At 47.6% G+C, this 22,208-nt stretch overlaps 1 protein-coding gene across 1 annotated transcript; it reads right to left on the reverse strand.

The window, feature by feature from the left end:
- Window positions 1-5,837: 5,837 nt before the first annotated feature.
- On the reverse strand, window positions 5,838-13,778 carry AICDA (activation induced cytidine deaminase). Its single transcript, XM_075902060.1, has 5 exons — window positions 13,613-13,778; window positions 8,948-9,095; window positions 8,399-8,669; window positions 8,090-8,205; window positions 5,838-7,822 (listed from the first exon to the last, which is right to left on the reverse strand). The coding sequence occupies exons 1-5, from the start codon at window positions 13,624-13,626 to the stop codon at window positions 7,769-7,771; spliced, it is 603 nt and encodes a 200-aa protein (XP_075758175.1). The 5' UTR covers window positions 13,627-13,778; the 3' UTR covers window positions 5,838-7,768.
- Window positions 13,779-22,208: the final 8,430 nt, after the last annotated feature.

Raw genomic sequence — 22,208 nt, forward strand, 5'->3', positions numbered from 1 at the left:
AGGGATGCTGAAGGCCCTGAAAGGCACCGTCCCAGAGGTGGAAGGGCGGACCCCTCAGGTGAGAGTGGGTACCCTGAGAGAAGGTTGCCACACGGTAGTGGACTCCCTGAGAAAGGGCTGTCTCACTGCCGCTGGAGTGGAGTGAGCTCCCCGAGAAGGGGCTGCTGCACTGGAGAGGAGGTTCCACCCGGGAGCTGAGGGGCCAAGTGAGGGCACGACCTGTGAGCCGTGACAAATGTAATAAAGCACATGTCAACTATGAAAATAACGTGGATGTGACCCAACGGCCTGATGTGCAAAATATCAATACCAAAATTTCATGCACAAAAATTCAGACACATTTGTGTAAGTACTACGTGAATAATTGCCCATGATTGCACTGGCAGGCTGGTTAACTACACCTACAAATGACAAGATATGCATCTAACCCAGGGTGCACAATAATTTTTGATGGGGACCATTCCAAGAATTTGGTAAGTGGTCAAGGGCCACATTCTTCTATGGTATCAATGGAGGAGATGTGAGGTCTGGGACAGAGACTGGGTGCAGAAGGGAACTTGGCGTAGGAACTTGGGTGCAGGAGAGGTTGTAGGATCTGGGAGGAGTTTGGGTGAAGGAGGGGGTTGTGACCTGGGACAGTGGATTGTGGTGCAGGAGGGATGCAGGGCCTGGGAGGAGGTATGGGTCCAAGAGACGATTCTGATCTGGGGGAGAGGCGCAGGAGGGCATGCAGAGTCAGAGAGGGGGCTGTGACCTGGGACAGGGGATTGGTGTACAGCACCTGGGATGGATATGGGTGTGGGGGTGTATGTGTGTATGTGCAGCGGTCTGGGATGTGACGTGGGCAGAGAAGGGTGGGGTGCCAGATTAGGGTTAGGGTTAGGGTTAGGGTTAGGGTTAGGGTTAGGGTTAGGGTTATGCTCTGCGCAGGAGGTGCTTACCTTAAGCAGTTCCTGGCCAGCAGCCCAGCGGGACCCTCAAGCATACAACCCACATACAACATACAACATTCAAAGTGGCCACACACAACACTCAAAGTGGCCGGCTATGGGGTGCCATGTCATGTGCATCTCTGTGCGTGTCCCATGTGGGGTAGGGGACTGTTTGCTGCTTGTGCCACAAGCACATGAGCATGGCCTAGACAGCTCCCACTGGCTTATTTCCAGTCAATTGAAGCTGCAAGATTGAGCTGGGAGTGGGGACAGCATGCCAGGGCACAGAGAGGTACACAGCCCCTGAGGCCGCTTTGAGCAACATGCAGGGGGCAGGGCAGATTAGATAAGTCAGGGTATGTCTACACTACCCCGCTAGTTCGAACTAACGGGGTAATGTAGGCATACCGCACTTGCAAATGAAGCCCGGGATTTGAATTTCCCAGGCTTCATTTGCATAAGCGGGGTGCCGCCATTTTTAAATCCCCGCTCGTTCCTAGGCTTCCTAGTTCGAACTACCGTTACTCCTCATGGAATGAGGAGTAACAGTAGTTTGAACTAGGAAACCTAGTTCGAACTACCTAGTTCGTGCCGCGTGTAGCCACGCGGCATGGGGTTCGAACGAGCGGGGATTTAAAAATGGCGGCTCCCCGCTTATGCAAATGAAGCCCGGGAAATTCAAATCCCGGGCTTCATTTGCAATTGCGATATGCCTACATTACCCTCCTAGTTCGAACTAGCGGGGTAGTGTAAACATACCCTCAGTGGTTCCTGGTCTGTGGCCTGGCAGCAGGCCACAAATTGCTGCATACTGAGCTGCGGCGTGTTGCCAGGCCACACCCTGCTGCCTTGGCCAGCCCTGCTGGAGAAGTGCGCAGTGAGTGGCACAGTGAGTAGGCGGGTGCTCCGGGGGGCTGTGCTGGCATGAGCAGTGGGGGGCACAGGGAATTGAGGGAGCAGGAGGGGTGTGTCTCATGCCTCACAGCCCAGGGATTGCACCACCTGACCACAGCACAGGTTGCTCCAGGACATCCAGAGCAGCAGCATTATCCAGCCATTGGGGCGCATGCGTGGAACAGGAAGTCTGCCAGTCTTTGCTTCTTAGGAGCCCTTCTAGGACCCTAAGCTGAGGCATCTCTATAGCCCACAGCGGCAGCTTGTGCAGGGAGCTGTGAGGCAAGGGGGGACAGTGGTGGAGGCAGCACTGCCGCCTGTGGGGGAGTGGCAGGGGATAGACGAGAGCACTAGTCCCATCAGCGATCCTGGTGAGCTTGGGCAGCCATGGCAGCAAGCTGCTCTTCCGCTTCCTCTATCAGTGGGGCTCGAAGCATCCGACCACTCAGGCTGGTAAGTGACAGCACGGGGCCACGTGCCGGGCACCATAGTTCCCTCTAAGCTGCGCACCTGTGTGCACAAAGGAAATTTCTATCCCACCCACCTCCTAAGCAGAGCCGTGCAGCAGCGTGGTGGGTGGCACACTCGGAGGAACCGCGTGATAGGTGGGAGGGTGGCTGCTCCAGCTAGCTGGGGCCAGAGGAACCGTATGGCTGGTGGGCAGGAGAGGGTGTGGCTACTCCAGACTGGAGGATTCGCATGGCAAGTGGGCGAGTGGCTGCTCTGGGCAGGAGGAACTGTGTGGCAGGCAGGCGGGCTGCAAGATAACATGTGACAGCTTAAAATTAATCAGCATCATGAATATGCAAATGTGCAAATTCATTATTTATCCTAATGAATATGCAAATGTGTCTGCTGGTCCACCAAAAATTTTTTAATGAGTTTGCCAGTCCGCCGTATAAAAAGGGTTGGGAACCACTGAGATAAGTGACCACAGCTACCATCAGTGCTACTAGAGGTTGGAAAGGAAATTACTTGTCATGGGTTTTGAATATTCAGTGCACACAGAGGAGCTTTTATTTGTCTACTGTGAGATTTCCTCTTTCCATTTCCCCCTTGGACTGCTCGTGAATGCTGCATGGAATAACCCACTGTGCTTTAAGAAAGTGTTGCTTTTAGTTATATGTCGATGAGTGCATCTACACAGCAGGGCTTAACTCGAAATAAGCTACGCAAACTGAGCTATAGCTTATTTCAAAATAGGGAGTGTCTACACAGAACTTATTTCTAAATAGAGCACTCCTCCTCCGACTTCCCTTCCTCCTCGTGCAATGAGGGTTACAGGAGTCGGAATAAGAAGTCCTCCAGCTTGACAATATTTTGACACTATTTTGAAAATAGTGCTGTGCAGACGCAGACTAAGTTATTTCGGAATAGCGCTAGCTATTGCGAAATAGTGTTGGAGTGTAGATGTACCCAAAAGCCTGTCACTTTGCAAAGGCGTCTATGTTCCAAAACGGGTAATGCATTATGCAAGGCAGTGCCCTCCGCTGACCACGGGCCCTGATCTATGCTTGAAATAGGAGATCTGGTTCTCTTCCATGGTCTGTTACTTCCTTGTTTTGTGACCTTGGGCAAATCTGTGCCTCGGTTTCCTCCTCTGTAAATTATGCATAGTGAGGTTTATCTCCTTGTATGGGGAAGGGTTGTGGTTTATTTATTATCAGTTTGTCTGCACTTTGCCTCTTTTTGTTGATATTTCCAAAAAGTTGCCTGACCACTTTAGTGATCTGTGTTTGATGTCTGGTGTTGTAATGATTTAAAGGGCAAATCTGAGGAGATTCCACTGGCTTATATTTCAAATAATCAGAAAGTCTAGTGTCCAGCCTTAACGCTTGAATTTTGTTCCAAGCCTTTCTTCCATCTTCCTAGATCTTCCGTGGCTCATCTTTGGAACAAACTACAAATGCTAAGGCTCATACGTAAGTCTGGAAGGGTTAGCTTTTTATCAGTAAACATTGATTTCACTGTACACACACAAACCTGCAAGAAAACATTTCCACAAAATTTACACCCAGGCAAAGTACATTTACACCCAGCAACACTATTTCGCAACAACTAGCGCTATTCCAAAATAAGTTAGTCCATGTCCACACAGCAGGCAGTTATTTCAAAATAGTGTCAAAATACTGTAAAGCTGGGGGACTTCTCACTCCAACTCCTGTAACCCTCATTGTATGAGGAATAAGGGAAGTTGGAGGAAGTGTGCTCTTTTTCGAAATAAGTGCTGTGTAGACGCTCCCTAATTCAAAATAAGCTACGCAATTGATGTAGCTAAACTTTTGTAGTTTAATTCGAGTTAAGCCCTGCTGTGTAGACACACCCTAAGGGACATAAAATCATAGAATTATTGGCTGTGTCTAGACTGGCAAGTTTTTGTTTTGCGGAAAAACTTGCCAGCTGTCTACACTGGCCGCTTGAATTTCCGAAAAGAACACTGACTTCCTACTGTCTGAAATCAGTGCTTCTTGCGGAAATACTATGCTGCTCCTGTTCGGGCAAAAGTCCTTTCGCGCAAAGCTTTTGTGCAAAAGGGCCAGTATAGACAGCTCAGATTTGTTTTGCGCAAAAAAGCCCTGATCGCGAAAATGGCGATCGGGGCTTTTTCGCACAAAAGTGCATCTAGATTGGCATAGACGCTTTTCCGCAAAAGCACTAGACACTCTTTTCCGCAAATGCTTTTAACGGAAAACTTTTCCGTTAAAAGCATTTGTGGAAAATCATGCCAGTCTAGACATAGCCATAGAGTCTTAGGGTTGGAAGAAGCCTTAAGAGGTCATCGAGTACAACTCCCTGCCCAAGGCAGGACTAACCCCAACTAAATCAACTCAGCCAGGGCTTTGTCAAGCCAGGTCTTAAAAACCTCTTTGGATGGAGATTCCACCACCTCCCTAGGTAACCTATTCCAGTGCTTCACCTCCCTCCTAGGAAAATAGTTTTTCCTAATATCCAACCTAGACCTCCTCCACTGCAACTTGAGACCATTGCTCCTTGTTCTGTCATCCGTCACCACTGAGAACAGCTTCTGTCCATCCTCTTTAGAACCTCCCCTTCAGGGAGTTGAAGGCTGCTATCAAACCCCTCTCACTCTTCTCTTCTGCAGACTTAATAAGCCCAATTCCCTCAGCCTCTCCTCATAGATCATGTGCTCAAACCCCCTAAACATTTTGGTTGCCCTCTGCTGGCCCCTCTCCAATGTGTCCACATCCTTTTTGTAGTGGGGGGCCCAGAACTGGATGCCGTACTCCAGATGTGGCCTCACTAGAGCTGAATAAAGGGGAATAATCACTTCTCTGGATCTGTTGGCAATGCTCCTCCTAATGCACCCTAATATGCCATTAGCCTTCTTGGCTACAAGGGCACACTGTTGACTCATATTCAGCTTCTCACGCACTGTAATCTGCAGGTCCTTTTCTGCAGAACTGTTGCTTAGTCAGTAGGTCCCCAGCCTGTAACAATGCTTGGGATTCTTCCATCCCGAGTGCAGGACCTCTACACTTGTCCTTGATGAACCTCATCAGATTTCTTTTGGCCCAATCCTTCACTTTGCCTAGATCACTCTGGACCCTGTCCTGACCCTCCAGCATATCTACCTCTCTTCCTAGCTTAGTGTCATCATGCATACTTGCTGAGGGTGCAATCCATTCCCTCATCCAGGTCATTAATAAAGATGTTGAACAAAACCGTCCCCAGAACCAACGTTGGGGCACTGCTGTTTGAGAACTTATTAGAGTTTTATTTTAGGACCAAGCTATTTACTTTGTAAATTTTGACATGTGATGTTGAGCCTTCCCCATAATGCCAATATGGCGGTGCCACTTTAAATCAATAAAACTCTAAAAAAAAGTGCTTTAAAAGAAACATTAATATTATCCATTGAAATTACTTAAAAAAAAACAAAAACCAAATTCTGCTTTCTCAGACACAAGAACTTCATTTATATACGTATATATATATGTACAAACATTAATAGGAATCACATCAAGCACATCTACAGCACCATGCATGGAAATTAATGCTTTGCAAAGAATTTTCACAGCTATTCGAGTTCCAGTTTCTCCAAGCTGGAGGCGCCATAGAAAACAGGGCAGGAGTCTTCAGTGTGAAATCACAGAATTAATCCCCTTCCTATCTCTTCCTGCAGGAGGCACTGTGGGGGACTCAGGGCAGGGGGGCTCTCAATCACTCCAGTTCTGGCCTCTCCCAGAAGGAAACACTACTGAGAATGGTGCCGGAGGTACCTGCTTAAGAGTTCTTAAATAGTGCAATGTCAGCCTTCTCCAGAAAGAAGTACAGCATAGTGCAGGGACACTACTTGTGGGGAGCAGACTGCTGCTACTAGCCTGTTGAATAGTCCCTCCCAAATAATGGAAGTTGCATTGCTAAGGAGCATTACAATTATGTTAGATGAAGGCCCAGAGGTTAGACTGGAGAGGACAATCCTGACCTGACTGAGGAAGCCGTGAGACGACGATGGACTAGATTTGGCCAGTGTTTTCAAAAGTCTCCATGGAATGTGGATGGATGTTTCTCGCTGCCCCGCTGGAGAAGTCAAGGCCCAGTAAGAGCTATGGGTGCTCAGCATCAGCACCTCTGCAAATTGGGCTCAAGGTATCTCGAGGTGGGTGCAAATTAGTGGACACCCCGGAAACTTTGGGCCAGAGCTTTTCCACCTCAGATATCTAAGATTCTGTCTTCCTGTCTCAACCCCTCCAAGTTGACAAAGGGGCTGGCAGTGTTAGGCTCTCAGTGAGAGCAGCTCCACCCTTTCCTTGCTCGGAGCACAATGGGGATCGGTGCAGGACAGCTGGCTTCATGGCAATTTCACAGGAACTCCAGCTGATGCCTCTCCCAGCAGCAGCACAGGGGGACAGGATGGTGACTCCATTAATCTAGCCCTGTCTTCTCGCAGCAGGGAACGTAAGGGTATGGCTACACTTGCCCTCTAGTTCGAACTAGGGTGGCTAATGTAGGCATTCGAAGTTGCAAATGAAGCCCGGGATTTAAATATCCCGGGCTTCATTTGCATGTTCCCATCAGGTTGCCATTTTGAAATTCCACTAGCCCAAAGTAACTGCCTGCGGCTACACACGGCAGTGAAACCGCAATTTGAACTAAGTCCTTAGTTCGAATTAACTGTTTCACCTCGTTCCAGGAGGAGTCCTCAAAAAATGAGCCTCAAAAAAGGCTTTATTTTTGACAGATCCATGTCTAGACTGCCGGTTTGTTTGTTTTTTCGGAAAAAAAAAGCAGCGACCATGTTTATGCTAATGAGGTGCAGGATATTTAAATCCTGGCTTTATTAGCAATTTCGATGTGCCTAATCTACATCTCTCTGTCGACAGAGAGGTGTAGTCTAGACACACCCTGAATGAGGGCACAGACTCAATCACAGTTAATCATCTGGTGCCTGGTCATGGTCACCCCTTCCCCCTCTCCGTGTCCAACAGGACAGACAAATCGTCCCACAAGTCACTGGGAAAGAATCATGGAGCAGCTACAGCATAAAAAACCTGGGATGTGCCCCAGGAGTCTTAGGGTCACACATGGGCAAGTGCAGCGCCAGTGAGCACACAGTAACACAGATGGGGCTTTGCACCTGGGGCAAGCCATCTTGGATACTCAGACTTGGGTACTGATCACTCAGATTAGTTCTGCTGTGAGACACATCTGACAGGCATCAATGCAGGGCAGTGTGGAGCTGTCATTCCAGGCCTGGCTTCCCCCAGCAAGGCAGAGGTTCTGGGTGGAGTGAGGGTGTGGGGGAATTCTGTCTTTAGTGGCTCGTCCTCATTTTCCTTGAAAGGGATGTAGTAAGAAAGGTCTTTTCTCAGGACATGAGGCTTTAAGGCTGGAGGAAGGATGGAAAGAAAAAAGGAGAGAACATGGGAACGGGAGACAAACAGATTGTAGGGCCAGTGTTTCCAGAGTCCCTGCCCTCCTCAAAGTCCCAGGATTTTGAAGGCATCTCGTAAGTCATCCACCTCATCCAGCGGCTGTGTGGAGCAAGAGGAAAGAGAGGAGTTAGTTGTGTCAGGAGCTGGACAGTAGAGAGGGGAGGAGAAGAGGAAGGGGACAAGAGGCGAGGCAGGTTGGGAAAGGGGAGAGCACAAAAAGGCTGAGGTAAAGATGAAAGGGAGGTGGAATGGAGGAGAGGAGTGAGGAAGGTAGGCAGAGGAAAGTTAAGAAAAGAAGACGGGGAGGATAGAAGGAGGAAAGGACAGAGGCACTGAATGGGCAGGGGGAGAAGAAATGTCCCTCACCAAGAGGATCCGCCGGAGTCTCCTTGACAGACGGACAGAGTTTTCATGCAGCCCCTCCCAGGCTTTAAAGGTCCTCTCCCGGTTCTCCACGAAGGTGTTCCAGCAGTAGAAGTAATCTGTCAGAGAGCAGGGGACAGGATGGAGGCACCAGGGCTGCTCTGACGAGGACCCAACTGTCCTCAAGATCATTAGGGATCCTTACCCTCTATGTGTCTCCCTCCATCACCCCATCACCATTTCTCCCTTGTCCTCTCTTTCCATGCCTCTGTCTCCCATCTCGGAGATATGGTCTCCCGCTCTCTGTCTCACCTTTGAAGGTCATGATGGCGATCTGGACCCCAGCCCGGTGCAGACGTCTCAGCCCCTCGGGCTCAGCATTGCGGTCCTCACAGAAGTACAGCCGGGCGGCGAAGATGCGCAGTGTCAGGTTGGGGTAAGCACGCAGGAAGTCAGCCACATGCCGGGCACAGTCATAGCAAGGGCTCCATGAAGTGAACCAGGTGACTCGGTAGCAGCGTCCTGGGTCCAGGTCCCAAGCAGAGATGTAGCGCAGGAAGAGCATCTCCACATGGCAACCCGACTGAGCAAGAGAGAGACAGAGAGGGAGAGGATGGGAGAGAGGATGGAGACATGCATAGATGGTTATGGGGGGTAGTGGATAAGCAGATGGATTGAACTGAAGGATGCATGGATAACATGGGGGTGAGCTAACGGACTCATGAATAGATAAGGGATGAGCTGAGGGGTGAGTAGATGCATATTGGGGTGAGTAGCTGGGTACAAAGATAGTGTCAAGGCTGGGTAAGTGAGCTGATGGGTACTTGGTTATATTAATAGGTGCCCAAGTCTTGCCCATACTTTATTGCGCAGGTATCCAAAGTCCAGTGAGAAGGAGGTGGCGCTGTCCCGGCGCTTCACCACGTAGCAGAGATAGGTCTCATGCCGGCCCCGGGCCCAGCGCAGGTTCTTGAAGTTGTAGAGGAATTTCTTCTGCTTCATCAGGAGGCTGCAGGAGAACATTTGAAGGGAACATGGAACGATAAGAGCACATCCCAGAGCAGAGAAGCAACAGCATCGCTGCACAGAGCTCTAGTGTGGCTGCATACTCAGAGCATCCTCATTCCTAGGCCCACTGTTCAGAAAGAGGACACAGGAGAGACAGTAGGCCTGCGGGGGGGGGGGGGGGGGTGGAGGGGGGAGGGGACGGGACTGTACAAGTGGAAAGGGAAAAGAGTTTAATCTACAGAGTTTGGTTAAATAGCAGTTAAGCTGGGAGGGTAGGAAACTGTCAGAAGAGCATAAAATCTAGGAGGCTGTTTGGGAGCCTGAAGAGTGGAGTCTTGAGGTGAAACAGAAGATGGGGTATTTGGGGCTGGGAAATTAAGGAATGTCTCCTCACAGTGTGAGACTGTGGCAGAATCTCCGAGGGAAGGGGTGGCAGCAACATCAGTGAGGAGATTTAAAACTAGGGCTGGACAAAGCTCTGGAGGGCAAATTGTATGGAAGAAGCTACCAAGGGACAGACATGGTAGAATGATAAACATTATCAATTGCACAGGGTGGACAGAATAGAGGAGGGGGAAAGATTACGGCACACTAGCTAAAAGATTCCATTCCATCTGGTGGAAGGGCATTTCTGGATGGAAACTTATAGGATTCAAGCCCTAAGTCAAACAAATTCACACATATGGGTCCATTACACTGTACAGGGTCCTATTCTGGCCCGGGGAATGCAGCAGTCATAGACCATTTTCTAACAAGTTTCACCTCAATGCAGGAGTGCAGCAGAAGCTGCGAACAGCTGTGCTCACTGAAGCAAAACCTCCACAGCCACCTCCACATCAATGCAAAACAGAAATGAATGGGTTAAAAATAATTCTGGCCTGTCACCTCTTCCCTCTGAAGGGTTGCTGCATGATGGAAAGTTTCAGAGGGGGAGCTGTGTTAGTCTGTATCTGCAAAAACAACAAGGAGTCCTGTGGTACCTTACAGACTCATAGATATATCTGGGCATAAGCTTTCATGGGTAAAATCCACTTCATCAGATGAATTGGGTGAAAGTTACAGAAGCAGGAGTCCATTTTGGCATAGAGACTGTCCAGTTTGGCCAATATCCATGGCAGAGAGGCATTGCCAGCACTTTATGGCATAGATCCCATTAGTGGATGTGCACATGGATGAGCCCTGATGGTGTGGCTTATATTGGCCAAACCAGACAGTCTCCATGCCAAAGGATAAATGGACATAAACCAGACATCAGGAACGGTAACACACAGAAACCATCAGGGGAACACATAACCTCCCTGCACCTGCTGTAATGGATTTAAAAGTAGCCAACCTTCTGCAAACAAATTTTAAAACCCAGTTACAAAGGGAAACAGCTGAACTGGTGTTCATTTGCAAATTCAATACAATCAACTTAGGACTGAATATGGCTTTTAACTAGTTAATGCTCTAAAAAGGCAATCTCCCTTCTTGATAGTCATACCTCCACACCAAATGCTGTGAATGAGCCACTTCCACCCTGACTTGGTTAGCCTCATTAACACACACACGCACACATATATATTTTGATTATCCTCATTAACACACACATATAAATATATAAAGGGTTTCAGAGCAGGGCAGTTGATAAAGGGTTTGGGTCTGTGCTAGGAAGGAGAGTGAAATAAAAGTTGCAGGGGGAGTTTGTTTCAGTTGATGTATTGCTCTCTGCATTGGGTAGGTTTGTCTGGTTTCAGTCTGAGGTCTGAAAGTGTAAGATAAGCACACATCTCTTCAACATTCCGGGACACGCATACATTGCTCTATCACCTATCAAGGTATCTATTTAGTTAAGGTATCTCAGTATTTAAAATGGAAACTACAATCAGATACTCACTACACACATGCCTCTCTGTCACACACCTTCATTCACATACCTACTTTACACAGTCTTCATTTCCACACACATATGTGCACACATTCAGACACATTCACACACATGTTTTCAGCCCCCCAGTCATGGACACAGACAGCTCTGTCACATCTGCATATTGATACTCAAATTAAGGATGTTAGATAGCGGGTAACTGAATAGTTATGTAACCGCATCAAATTTTAGCCTTCAGTCACATATTTTACATACTCACATCACACCCACCTTCACATATGTAAAGCTTTCTACTTTACACACATGAGCTCCCCTCATGCACATTCACACAGAGATACAGATGTGCAACCCTCATTCTCTCTCTCTCTCTCTCTCACACACACATGTCCTTTGTTCCAAACCCACAACCGAAACTGTACAGAAAAAGAACATTATATGCATATCCTCTTGCACCCCAATGTCTGCTTTATAAACTCAAACTGACAGATGTGTGTAACACTCTGATTTAAGTGGTGTCATGTCTTCTTCTTGTGGATGGTCAAGAGCCTACTGCTACTACCAGCTAATGGAGTTCTTCCTTCTTCCTCCACAGCATTCCTTCTCATACCATCCATCCTTCCTTATCACCCTTGCTTTCATTCACACTTGCATGGTGTGCACTTGGGAGAGCCACATCCATAGCCAGTGCTAGGCATAACCAGACTAAGCAGTGGCTTAGGACCCCGAGCTACTCAAGCGGGTCCTCTTCACTTGTTTATGTATTGGGGGAGCTTAGGACCCCCAATGGGATAGTATTGCTTTATTTCAATTCCAGTCCATCCTTGAAACTTGTCCACCAACCCACAGAAGCGGTTCTGGCTCCAGTCCACAAAGCACATACCTACTGACCAAAGGTCCTCTCTCACTTTCAAGTGCGGCTTACCGCAGTAGGGGAGGGGAAGGGATGTATGGCACTATCTCCCTCGAAAAGGCAACAAAAAGGGGGCGCCCCTTCTGCTCTTGTCTTTAGTATGACTGACTTCAGGGTGCTAGAATAGACTGCACTGGCACGGGCTAAAGAGCAATACAGCATTTAGGACCAAATACTGAGACCTTAGCTGCAGCTGGTTGAAAAAATGTGTGTGGGGAGTCTCAATAGATGTGACCATTTTGAAGCATTTTCATTTTGTGCAATTGAAACAGGGAGAGATTTTCATGTATTTACAATTTTTTGTGAAAATGTTCATCTTCAAATGTTGTTTTTCATTTTTTCTGCCTCTTTCCCCTCATTTTAACAATTTTGCCACTGAAAAGGGGCATTGCATCGGGAGAAAAGGCACAACCATAAACCAAACAAGCAAAACGATGCTCAAATTAGCTTTTCCCAATGCCATTAGGAAAACAATGGAAAATATAGAAAACCAGGTCCATTTTCATGCAAATTTCTGATTGAAAAAAGCCAGTTTTTGAGTGAGAATCTGTCATTAAAAAAACCCAACATTTCAATCTGCCCTAATGCTAATCCCAATTCAGGCTGTGTCCTGTCTCTGGTTTTGACTCAACTGAGAGTTCTGCTATCGTAAAAACTTAAAAAACAAACAAACAAAAAAACCCCAAAAAACTGGCTACAAGGCTTGTAGCACCTTAAAGACTAACAAAACTTGTCGATGGTATCATGAGCTTTCGTGGGCACAACCCACTCCAGTCATCTGAAGAAGTGGGTTGTGCCCACGAAAGCTCATGATCCCATCTACATGTTTTGTTAGTCTTTAAGGTTGCTACTAGACTATTTGTTGTTTTTTAAGTTTTTCCTGTTACAGACTAACTTGGCTAACCCTCTGAAGCGGCGAGGAGTCCTATGGCACCTTATAGACTAACTGAAGTGTAGGAGCATAAGCTTTCGTGGGCAAAGACCCACTTCATCAGATGCTTCCTCTGAAGCTGTTATAGTAATGACTTCAAAACTTGTTTGGTAGGTGGGTATCAACAAGTCAACCCTGGGCAGGTACTAGGATGTTAAAGCAACTGAGCAGGTTCACAGTGTATAACTAGGTACAAATTACTGGGTGTTTGCACCCCATACAGCTACTGCATAGTTAAAGGAGATGCCATCTGAGCCATGTTCAGTCATTAAAGAAAGCGGTTAGGTGTTGGGAACACTCTCTAATATAAACACACTCCCCAAATGTTCAAATCACAGTACAGGTCATTGCATGGGAGAATGAGATGCAATTGCATGCGAATGATTAGGTGATCACTTGGTCACAGTGTAACTGCAATGCAAGTAGAGCTACTGTAATGTGGAATGATCTGTAGCTGGGAGCAAGTATATGAACACCAGAGAGAGAACGAGAGATAGAAATGCATAGCAAGATATAGCTAGATAGCTGGATTGAGAAATCACAAGAAAGCATGCAAGCTGAACAAGAATAGGCTAGACAGAGAGGGGGAATGACCAAAAGAGATAGCGAGAAATATGAAGTGAGGGACAGTCAGAGAGAGAAAGAAAGAGACCCAGCTGGAGGGCGAGAGCAAAAGAGATGGGAGGGAGAGTTGGGGACTGAGTCAGATGGAGAAATGGAGAGGAACGGCAAGCAGCTGTGCTGAGCAGATTCATATCAAGAGACAAACCCTGAGTTCTAATAGGGGGAAGAGATGGGGGCACCTTTTACCTGTCCATGGCCATGCTGGGGTCTCCTTTGAGGTGACGGTGGTCACAGGAAGGTCCTCTGAGTCACCCTGCTCACTTGCTCCGTGTGAATGGTCCTCTGACTCAATGTAGAGAAATGAGAACTGCCCTGCATTCCCCTCCCCCATTTGTCGCCTCCACCCATCATCTCCCCCAACTTTCAGTCTACTTTGTGTAGAGGAGGAGTTAGAGAGCTCTTTGGAGCAACAAGCACCAGTGAGGAAAGGGTTAAAATGTAAAGGGGTTTCAGTTCTAAAAGATGCTTGTCTCTAATTGGCTACTCCCCTATACCCCCTGCATATTTCATTGGTCCCCTCTTAGCTCTCAGACATATTCCTAAATTAGTGCCAATAATAAAATACAACTAGACAGGAAATATGAGAGTAGGAAACCGGGAGTGAGGACTCCTCAGTTGTTTCCCTGGCTTTGTCATTGATTCATTGTTTGATCTTGTACAAAGTCACTTTAGATTCACATCCTCAAAAGGTGTTTAGGCATCTAACTCATTGGTTTCAGTGAGTGTTAGACACTCAAATACCTTCAATGATCTGGGGCCTTTAATCTCTCTGTGTCTCAGTTTCTCCATCTGTACAATGGGGATCAGGGGCAGATGAGGATTTTGTGGGGCCCAGGGCAGCACAATTTCACGGGCCCCCCCCTTTGACACGGCGCATGCGCAGAGCTTCTTGAAGCGTGGGACCCAGGGCGGCCGCCCTGCTCGCCCTGCCCTATATCCGCCCCTGATGGGGATAATAATGCTGACCAACTTTACAGAAAGATTATAAAGTTTTTTCATTCATGTCTATAAAGTGTCTAGAATTCATGGATAGAAGAAACAAATACAAATCAGATAATTGCTGTCATCTACATTGCTCTTGCCAGTTTCATTCAGTAGGGCTTTGCAGACTGGGTACACAGGGCTGCATTCTTCCCTGCAGAATGCAGCTGCCTCTTAGGTGGGACACAGCCGCTTTTTAAAAGCACACCACAGCACTCCCTACCAGGTCAGTACAGGAAATGGAGGAAAAAACTGACTGTGGCTGAAAATGCAGCGGGCATTTACAGAGGACAAACGTAATGCTGAAAGATGGAATTTAGTCTCCTACTTGACACCTAAATGTTATGTTGATGGGTGCTGAGCAAATATGAGAGAGAAATGAGAGAGGCTGAGAATCTGGCAATCTCTCATAGGATCTCTGTAATGATCCTCCTGTTTACAGTGTGGGTGCAGTTACTGCAACCGTAGTGGTCTGCCCCACCCCCAGGCTGTAAAATACTTCATTAGAGCCTACGAGCCCTGGTTGTATGTCTTATGCAGAAGGCGTATACAGCTTTTCAGTATGATAAGCCAGACTCATGGCTCCAGCAGCATAAGCGGGCACATTGTACTTTGCAGACAGAGCACTGCCCTGAAGCCATAATGCTTGTTCCTGGGTGATGAGGAGGAACCCCTTCGATGTCCACTGCTCACAGGAGAGACTCAGCCCCTTCCAGGACTGTACCTCATTCTATGGAAGGCACAGATGGCTGAGACCTTTGAGAGCAGCTTAGCTCCAGATGGGTGCCAAGGGGCAACGTGTGTGTGTGGGTGGGTGTGGATTTTCCACAACTTCTCTTCCTCTTTCTTCTTTCCCTGGCAGCTGTGTTCCATGTTGTACAAACAGACACACGAACGTGGACTATGCGTTATCGGCACTAGGACAAGATGGGGTGGGGGGAGGTACTGGGAAAGAACAGTGGTTGTTTTATCATATTGGAGGAAGTACTCCACTTTTTTCTACTTGATTAAGTTTCTGTATTTATTTAGTTGACTTTCAGAATGACCGATAGGTTCATATGAAACCCATACATGCACAAATAGAAGGAACATAGACATTGCCCTACTGGAACAGACCCAAAGTCCATCTAGCCCAGTGCCCTGTCTCTGAGAATGGCTAATACTAGATGCTCCAGAGGGCGGTCCAGAAACCCCATAGTGGGGAAGCTTCTTCCTGACTCCCATTGAATAGGGGCAGATCCACAGCTTGTGTGACTTTTCATACACGCCATTGATTTCAGGAGCAATAACAATTCACACCAGGTGATCACCTATTTCCTAGCATTTGATAGATGTCTCAAGGCTTGAGGGTTTATATGCCTTACGAAAAAGTACCTTAACTAATAGAATTGCAGAGGACATTGTTATACTGTTATACACACACACACACACACACACACACACACATTTGGGATCTGTCTAAACTCTTGGCTTCTATAATATCTTGTATTAGTGAGTTCCATAGGTACACTAAAAATACATTTTTCCCATTAAAATGTGGTGCCTTTTAACTGGAAGGAGATAAGACAGAGAAATAATGTCAGAGGATGTTAAAGAAAATGCATATATCCCCAGAGAAATTGCTACCTCACAAGAACACACCTGCGAATATTTCATCAGATAAATTAAGGAAGCTAGGGTTCCATTCCTTTTCTGGTTCTTGATTTCTATAGCCAAGAGCTTTCATCACATTTTCCACACTGAAAGAAGTCCAATAACTTTATCTGTCAGCCTAGTCATCTGTTTAAACAAAGGCTCCGTACATGTATTTGTCTGAAGGTTTAATAAATACCACATTTTATATGATAGTCAACCAGATCCTACACATAACCTTCCAAAAGGGGATGTGTTCTCAGATTTATTATCCCTGTGACCTACAAGCAGGGCAGATTCTACCTGCTCTGTGTGGAACTAGAAAGAAAGAAAGAAAGAAAGAAAGAAAGAAAGAAAGAAAGAAAGAAAGAAAGAAAGAAAGAAAGAAAGAAAGAAAGAAAGAAAGAAAGAAAGAAAGAAAGAAAGAAAGAAAGAAAGAAAGAAAATATATTTCTATAGCACAGGAGCTAAACATATGCACCAGTTTCCTCCATGTTCAGGGGTTGCTCAACCTCCCACTCCATCCCTGACCTAGACCCTACATGGCCCCTTCCCTCAAAACCCCACTCCTCTCCTGCCTCTTTCCATCTCTACTTTGCCCAAGGCCCTGCTCCTCTCTCTAACCCCCTCTCTTCCCACAAGTCCTCACCCCCGCCCCACCTCTTCCTGCCCTCCTACCTCTTCACTACCTCTTTCTGCCCCCTCCCTGAAGTGCACCCCATCCCCCTTCCTCCCCCATCCTCTCAGAGCCTTCTGCATAATGGGGAACACCTGCTTGTGGCAGGCCCTAGGGCTGGAAGAGAGGAGAGGGAGTTGATTGGCAGGGCCACTGGGAGGCAGGAGGTGCTATGGAGGGGAAGGGGACTGGCTGCCAGTGAATGTTAAGCATCTGCTAACTTTTTTCCAGAGGTGCTCCTGCCCCAGAGCACCCACAGAGTCGATGCCTATGGATCTACAGACATTAATAAACATTTATTTATTTTTTCACAGTCTCTTTTTGGCATGGGTTGTATTTTCCCCATTTTATACATGAGGGTACTGAGTCACAAGGCCATGACACAGCTTGTCCAAGGCCACATCATTCATCAACAGCAGAACCAGGATTCCCTGGCCTGTGCTCTAACTACTATAATTCCCTCGTCTGCAGAATGTTCCTCATAGGTTGAGATCCGCTTGGGCAAAAGATGCTAGAGAAATGTAAGAGATTATTACCACGGTCAATTATTTATTATTGCTAATGCATCCTATCCCTGCATTCCACTCATAATTATTTAATTAAGATGGGAAGGGGCTGGCAATGGGTCATTTCCAGAGAAAGCTCCTCCATGTCTGTTTTTTAGACCAGTGTAGCTTGTTGAACATAATCAGGGTACATTGCAAGACTCCTCCATTCTTGACAAAGCCCGGGGGGAGGAGGCTGTGAGCATTTTGGTGGGTCAGGCTATGTTGGGAATGTGTTTATTAAGAAAAAGCACCATTCCAATTTGTAACGAGATCGTGTACATAACCCTACACTGCAGCTTGAACTTAGAGCTCAGTACATTCAAGATATAAACTATGACAAACAGAGAAAAGAAGCTACAGGGGAAAATGCCAAACTTTACTTGTTTTTAACAATTCAGACAGCAAAAGGCTGAGAAATCAGAGATGACATTTAGTAAATATTTAAAAGCAATTATCCAGGCCAAAGCAGGGAGCAGGTTGCCTGTTTAGTCAACAGGAAGTCTTGTGATCTGTGTGTACAGATATAAATAACTATTTGTTTTTTCCATTCATCTCTTGCTCAGAAATCACATTTTAAATCAAGCGCCGATGGCTCCAGTTGGGTAATTTTTTTGGCTGACAGCTAAAAAGCCACCACCTGCTTCCCCTCCCCTCAAGTGAAAACCTCAGAGTAGCAGAAAAACTTTCTCTGCTCAATAAGAGCAGAAGCTGAAACCACTGAGGCAATGTCTGTGCACCCAGACCTCAAGTCAAGAACAGCAGAGAACAGGCATTTCATGATTAAACATGAGTACATAAATAAACTGACACCTTGCTAACTGCATTGAGTGTATTTCTTCAGTACTCATAGTGCCTTTGGGAGAGTAAGATGTACAGATCCCTGCCCCCACTCCCCACAGCCCTTCCAGTGTCCCTCAGCCCTGCCCTGCAGTCCCCTGCTATTCCAACCCTGCCCCCCCCAGCCCTGCCAGTGCCCCTCAGCCCTGCCCTGCAGTCCCCTGCTATTCCAACCCTGCCCCCCCAGCCCTGCCAGTGCCCCTCAGCCCTGCCCTGCAGTCCCCTGCTATTCCAACCCTGCCCCCCCAGCCCTGCCAGTGCCCCTCAGCCCTGCCCTGCAGTCCCCTGCTATTCCAACCCTGCCCCCCCCCAGCCCTGCCAGTGCCCCTCAGCCCGGCCCTGCAGCCCCTGCTATTCCAACCCTGGGCTTCCCTCACAGCCCTGCCAGTGCCCCTCAGTCCTGCCCTGCAGCCCCCTGCTATTCCAGTCCTGGGCTCCCCTCACATCCCTGCCAGTGCCCCTCAGTCCTGCCCTGCAGCCCCCTGCTATTCCAGTCCTGGGCTCCCCTCACATCCCTGCCAGTGCCCCTCAGCCCTGCCCTGCAGCCCCCTGCTATTCCAGCCCTGGGCTCCCCACACAGCCCTGCCAGTGCCCCTCAGCCCGGCCCTGCAGCCCCCTGCTATTCCAGCCCTGGGCTTCCCTCACAGCCCTGCCAGTGCCCCTCAGTCCTGCCCTGCAGCCCCCTGCTATTCCAGCCCTGGGCTCCCCTCACAGCCCTGCCAGTGCCCCTCAGTCCTGCCCTGCAGTCCCTGCTATTCCAGCCCTGGGCTCCCCACACAGCCCTGCCAGTGCCCCTCAGCCCTGCCCTGCAGCCCCCTGCTATTCCAGCCCTGGGCTCCCCACACAGCTCTGCCAATGCCCCATTCAACTTTTCTTCCCCCTGGGTGTCTTGAGACAATACGGGTTTCAGCCCTTGAAATCTAGTAGCTGACATATTATCTATCATGAAGGAATCCAAGCTCACATGCCAGGCTGGAGGGAAGAAGGGAGAAAGGGGAAGGTGGGAAATGGGGGCTAGAGTGACTTGTCCACTATGCACAGGTGTGGAGGATGTGGTGAGAGCCCAGGCAGTGAGCAGCAACTATCCTGTGTGTCTTCGCCAGTGCCTGGCTGCAACATGCGGTTGACTGCGTGTCTCATTTACAGTAAGAAAAATGCAGAGTCAGCAATCAAAGCTAAAACAGCATCTCTGCACTGAGAACTGAAGTGTTTGATGGGGGAGCTGAACTGCTGCGAGCTATTCGGTGCTGTTTGTGCAGTGCTAATTCCTAGGGCTGTGCAGAAGACCTTAGTCTCCAACACTGTTCACCCATCTCTTTCCCACTCTGTGACTCTGCTCTGGGCACATACACTGGACCCAGCCCTCTTCACCTCTGCCCATTCTGTACTCATCTGCACACCCTCCCCGTACACAGCGAGCAACACTCTGCAGTCCCATGCCACACACCTCTCCCAGAGCAGAAGCCCAGATGCCCAGTCATCATCGAGTCATCAAGCAGTAGGCCCCCATCTCCAGCAGGGGATGTCCATCCTCTCTCCGCCAATACCATCCTGCTTCTGGGGCTACACAACAGGCTTAGTCTCCAGCTCTACCCATCCTTCCTATTCTGCTCGCCCTGCTCCCACCCCCATAGTCCCCATCCCAGGGATACTTGATACTCGGTACCTCAAAGCATAAGAATGGCCATAATGTGTCAGACCAAAGGTCCATCTAGCCCAGTATCCTGTCCTCTGAGAGTGGCTAATGCCAGTTACTGATGCAGTAAGATATTCTCTGTCTTATTCTCTATCCCTTTCTTAATGATTCCTATCATTGTTTGCTTTTTTTGACTGCCGCTGCACACTGAGTGGATGTTTGCAGAGTGACAATGACTCCACAATGACTGCAAGATCTTTCTCTTGAGTGGTAACATTTATTTTAGTCCCTATCATTTTATACATATAATTGAGATTATTTTTCCAATGTGCATTACTTAGCATTTCTTAACATTAAAATTCATCTGCCATTTTGTTGCCTCGTCACCTAATTCTGTGATATCCTTTTGAAGCTCTTCAAAGTCTGCTAACTGTTAACTATTTTGCCACCTCACTGTTTACCTCTATCTCCAGACTATTTATGAACATGTTGAATAGGATTGGTCCCAGTATGGACTCCTGGGTGACACCATTAGTTACCCCTTTCCATTCTGAAAACTGACCATTTATTCCTACCCTTTGTTTCCTGTCTTTTAACCGGTTATCAGTCCATGAGAGGACTTTCCCTCTTATCCTATGACAGCTTACTTTACTTAGTCTCTGGTGAGGGATCTTTTGAAAGCCTTTCTGGACATCTTAAGGGCATCTCTGGATGCCCCTAGTAGATTGGTGAGGCATACTTTCCCTTTACAGACACCATGTTGACTTTTCCCCAACCAATTCTGTTTAGCACCCTGAGACCCCCACATTAACCACTGTCATATAATTAGGATATGTTTTGTACAAAGTATGCCTTGTGAAGTATTCTAAATGTCTTGATCTGCTGAACATGAATATCCTGCAGATTGTATGTGCTATCATTATATGTGGAGTTAGGAAGTTTTGCTCTGTGCTACTGAAATATGTTGTGAACTTGGGAACACCTACAGCCAGCCTTTCAGGTGCAACATTGAAGTAGCCAGACAGCTCATCAACACTCATCAAGGGAAGAATCCACCATCCTAGAGACTTCTCAGGGGGAGCACATATACAATGGATACTGCTTAACCAATGGGGACTGACTGATCTCCATGTTAGGGCAAAAGACATTTTCAGCAAGCTGGAAGAACATATCAGAGAGGAAAAGTGATTTCATCACTCGGGCTCTCTCCCCTCACAACTCAACACCTGGTAGAACATCTGAATGACAACTCTGAACTGGGGAAGGATGGTCCCAGGCTGGAAAAGAGTCTCCCCCCTGCACTGTGAATTGAGGAACTGTGACCTGTTTGTACAGATGAGACTGTGCTTGATTACAGTTCTGCTTAGACAGCAAATTCATTTTTGTTTCTGTAATCTCTATGCTTGCTACTTGTCATCATGTAAAATTTACTTTTCTGAAGGTAATAAATCTCTTTTATCTTTACTTAAAACTGGGTTTTGGTTGAAGTGCTTGAGAAATCTCCGCTCAGTTCACAAAGGTGTGTTTTCTCCACATCAAGGGAGGGCAGACTGAGTAGTAAACTTATTCCAGCCAGGTTTCTGACCAGTGCATGACAGTACAATTCTGAAGTGCAAGGCTGGGAAGCTGGCGGGATGGGGGGATGATGGTTTGTAAGTGCCTGGGTTTGTGGCTTGACAAAGAATCAAGTCAGTATGGGTATGTCTACACTACCACACTAGTTTGAACTAGGGTGGTTAATGTAGGCAATCGAAGTTGCAAATGAAACCTGGGATTTAAATACCCCGGGCTTCATTTGCATCTTGCCAGGCGCCGCCATTTTTAAATCCCCATTAGTGCGGACACCGTGCCCGCGGCTACACACGGCACGGAGGAGGTAGTTCGAATTAGGCTTTCTAATTCGAACTACCGTTACACCTCGTTCCACGTGGAACGGTAGTTCAAATTAGAAAGCCTAATTCAAACTACCTACTCTGTGCCGCGTGTAGCTGCGGGCACGGAGTCTGCACTAATGGGGATTTAAAAATGGCGGCACCCGGCAAGGTGCAAATGAAGCCCGGGATATTTAAATCCCAGGTTTCATTTGCAACTTCGATTGCCTACATTAACCACCCTAGTTCAACCTAGGGTGGTAGTGTAGACATACTCTATGAGAGGATAAGGTAAGATTGGCAGGACAGAGGGCTCAGTGGTCCAGTGGTCCCTCAGTCCAGTTTGCACCTGGAGGACCACATTACAGGTACCCCACCGGCTTTGCCCTGCTCCAGAGCTGTCTGCCTGTTTCCTCTCCTTGCCCTGCACCCAGCTATATCTCCTTTGACCTGGTCATACCTGAAGAACTGAGATCACTAGTGCTGTCCTGCTGCAGTCATCTATGACCTGAGAAGAAACTCAGCATTTCATCACAAAGTTATTTTTCAGAATGATAGCAACCCAATTGTGGTTGTGGTTTCTCAGTCCAAACCTACCTCC

This window comes from Pelodiscus sinensis, chromosome 1 (genome assembly GCF_049634645.1).
Source record: "Pelodiscus sinensis isolate JC-2024 chromosome 1, ASM4963464v1, whole genome shotgun sequence".
Taxonomy (NCBI): Eukaryota; Metazoa; Chordata; order Testudines; family Trionychidae; genus Pelodiscus; species Pelodiscus sinensis.

Coding starts and splice junctions, on each gene's coding strand:
- AICDA (XM_075902060.1), bottom strand. Junction 8,670..8,947: donor TTGGATACCTGCGCAATAAA/GTATGGGCAAGA, acceptor TCTCTTGCTCAG/TCGGGTTGCCATGTGGAGAT. Junction 7,823..8,089: donor GACTCCGGCGGATCCTCTTG/GTGAGGGACATT, acceptor TGCTCCACACAG/CCGCTGGATGAGGTGGATGA.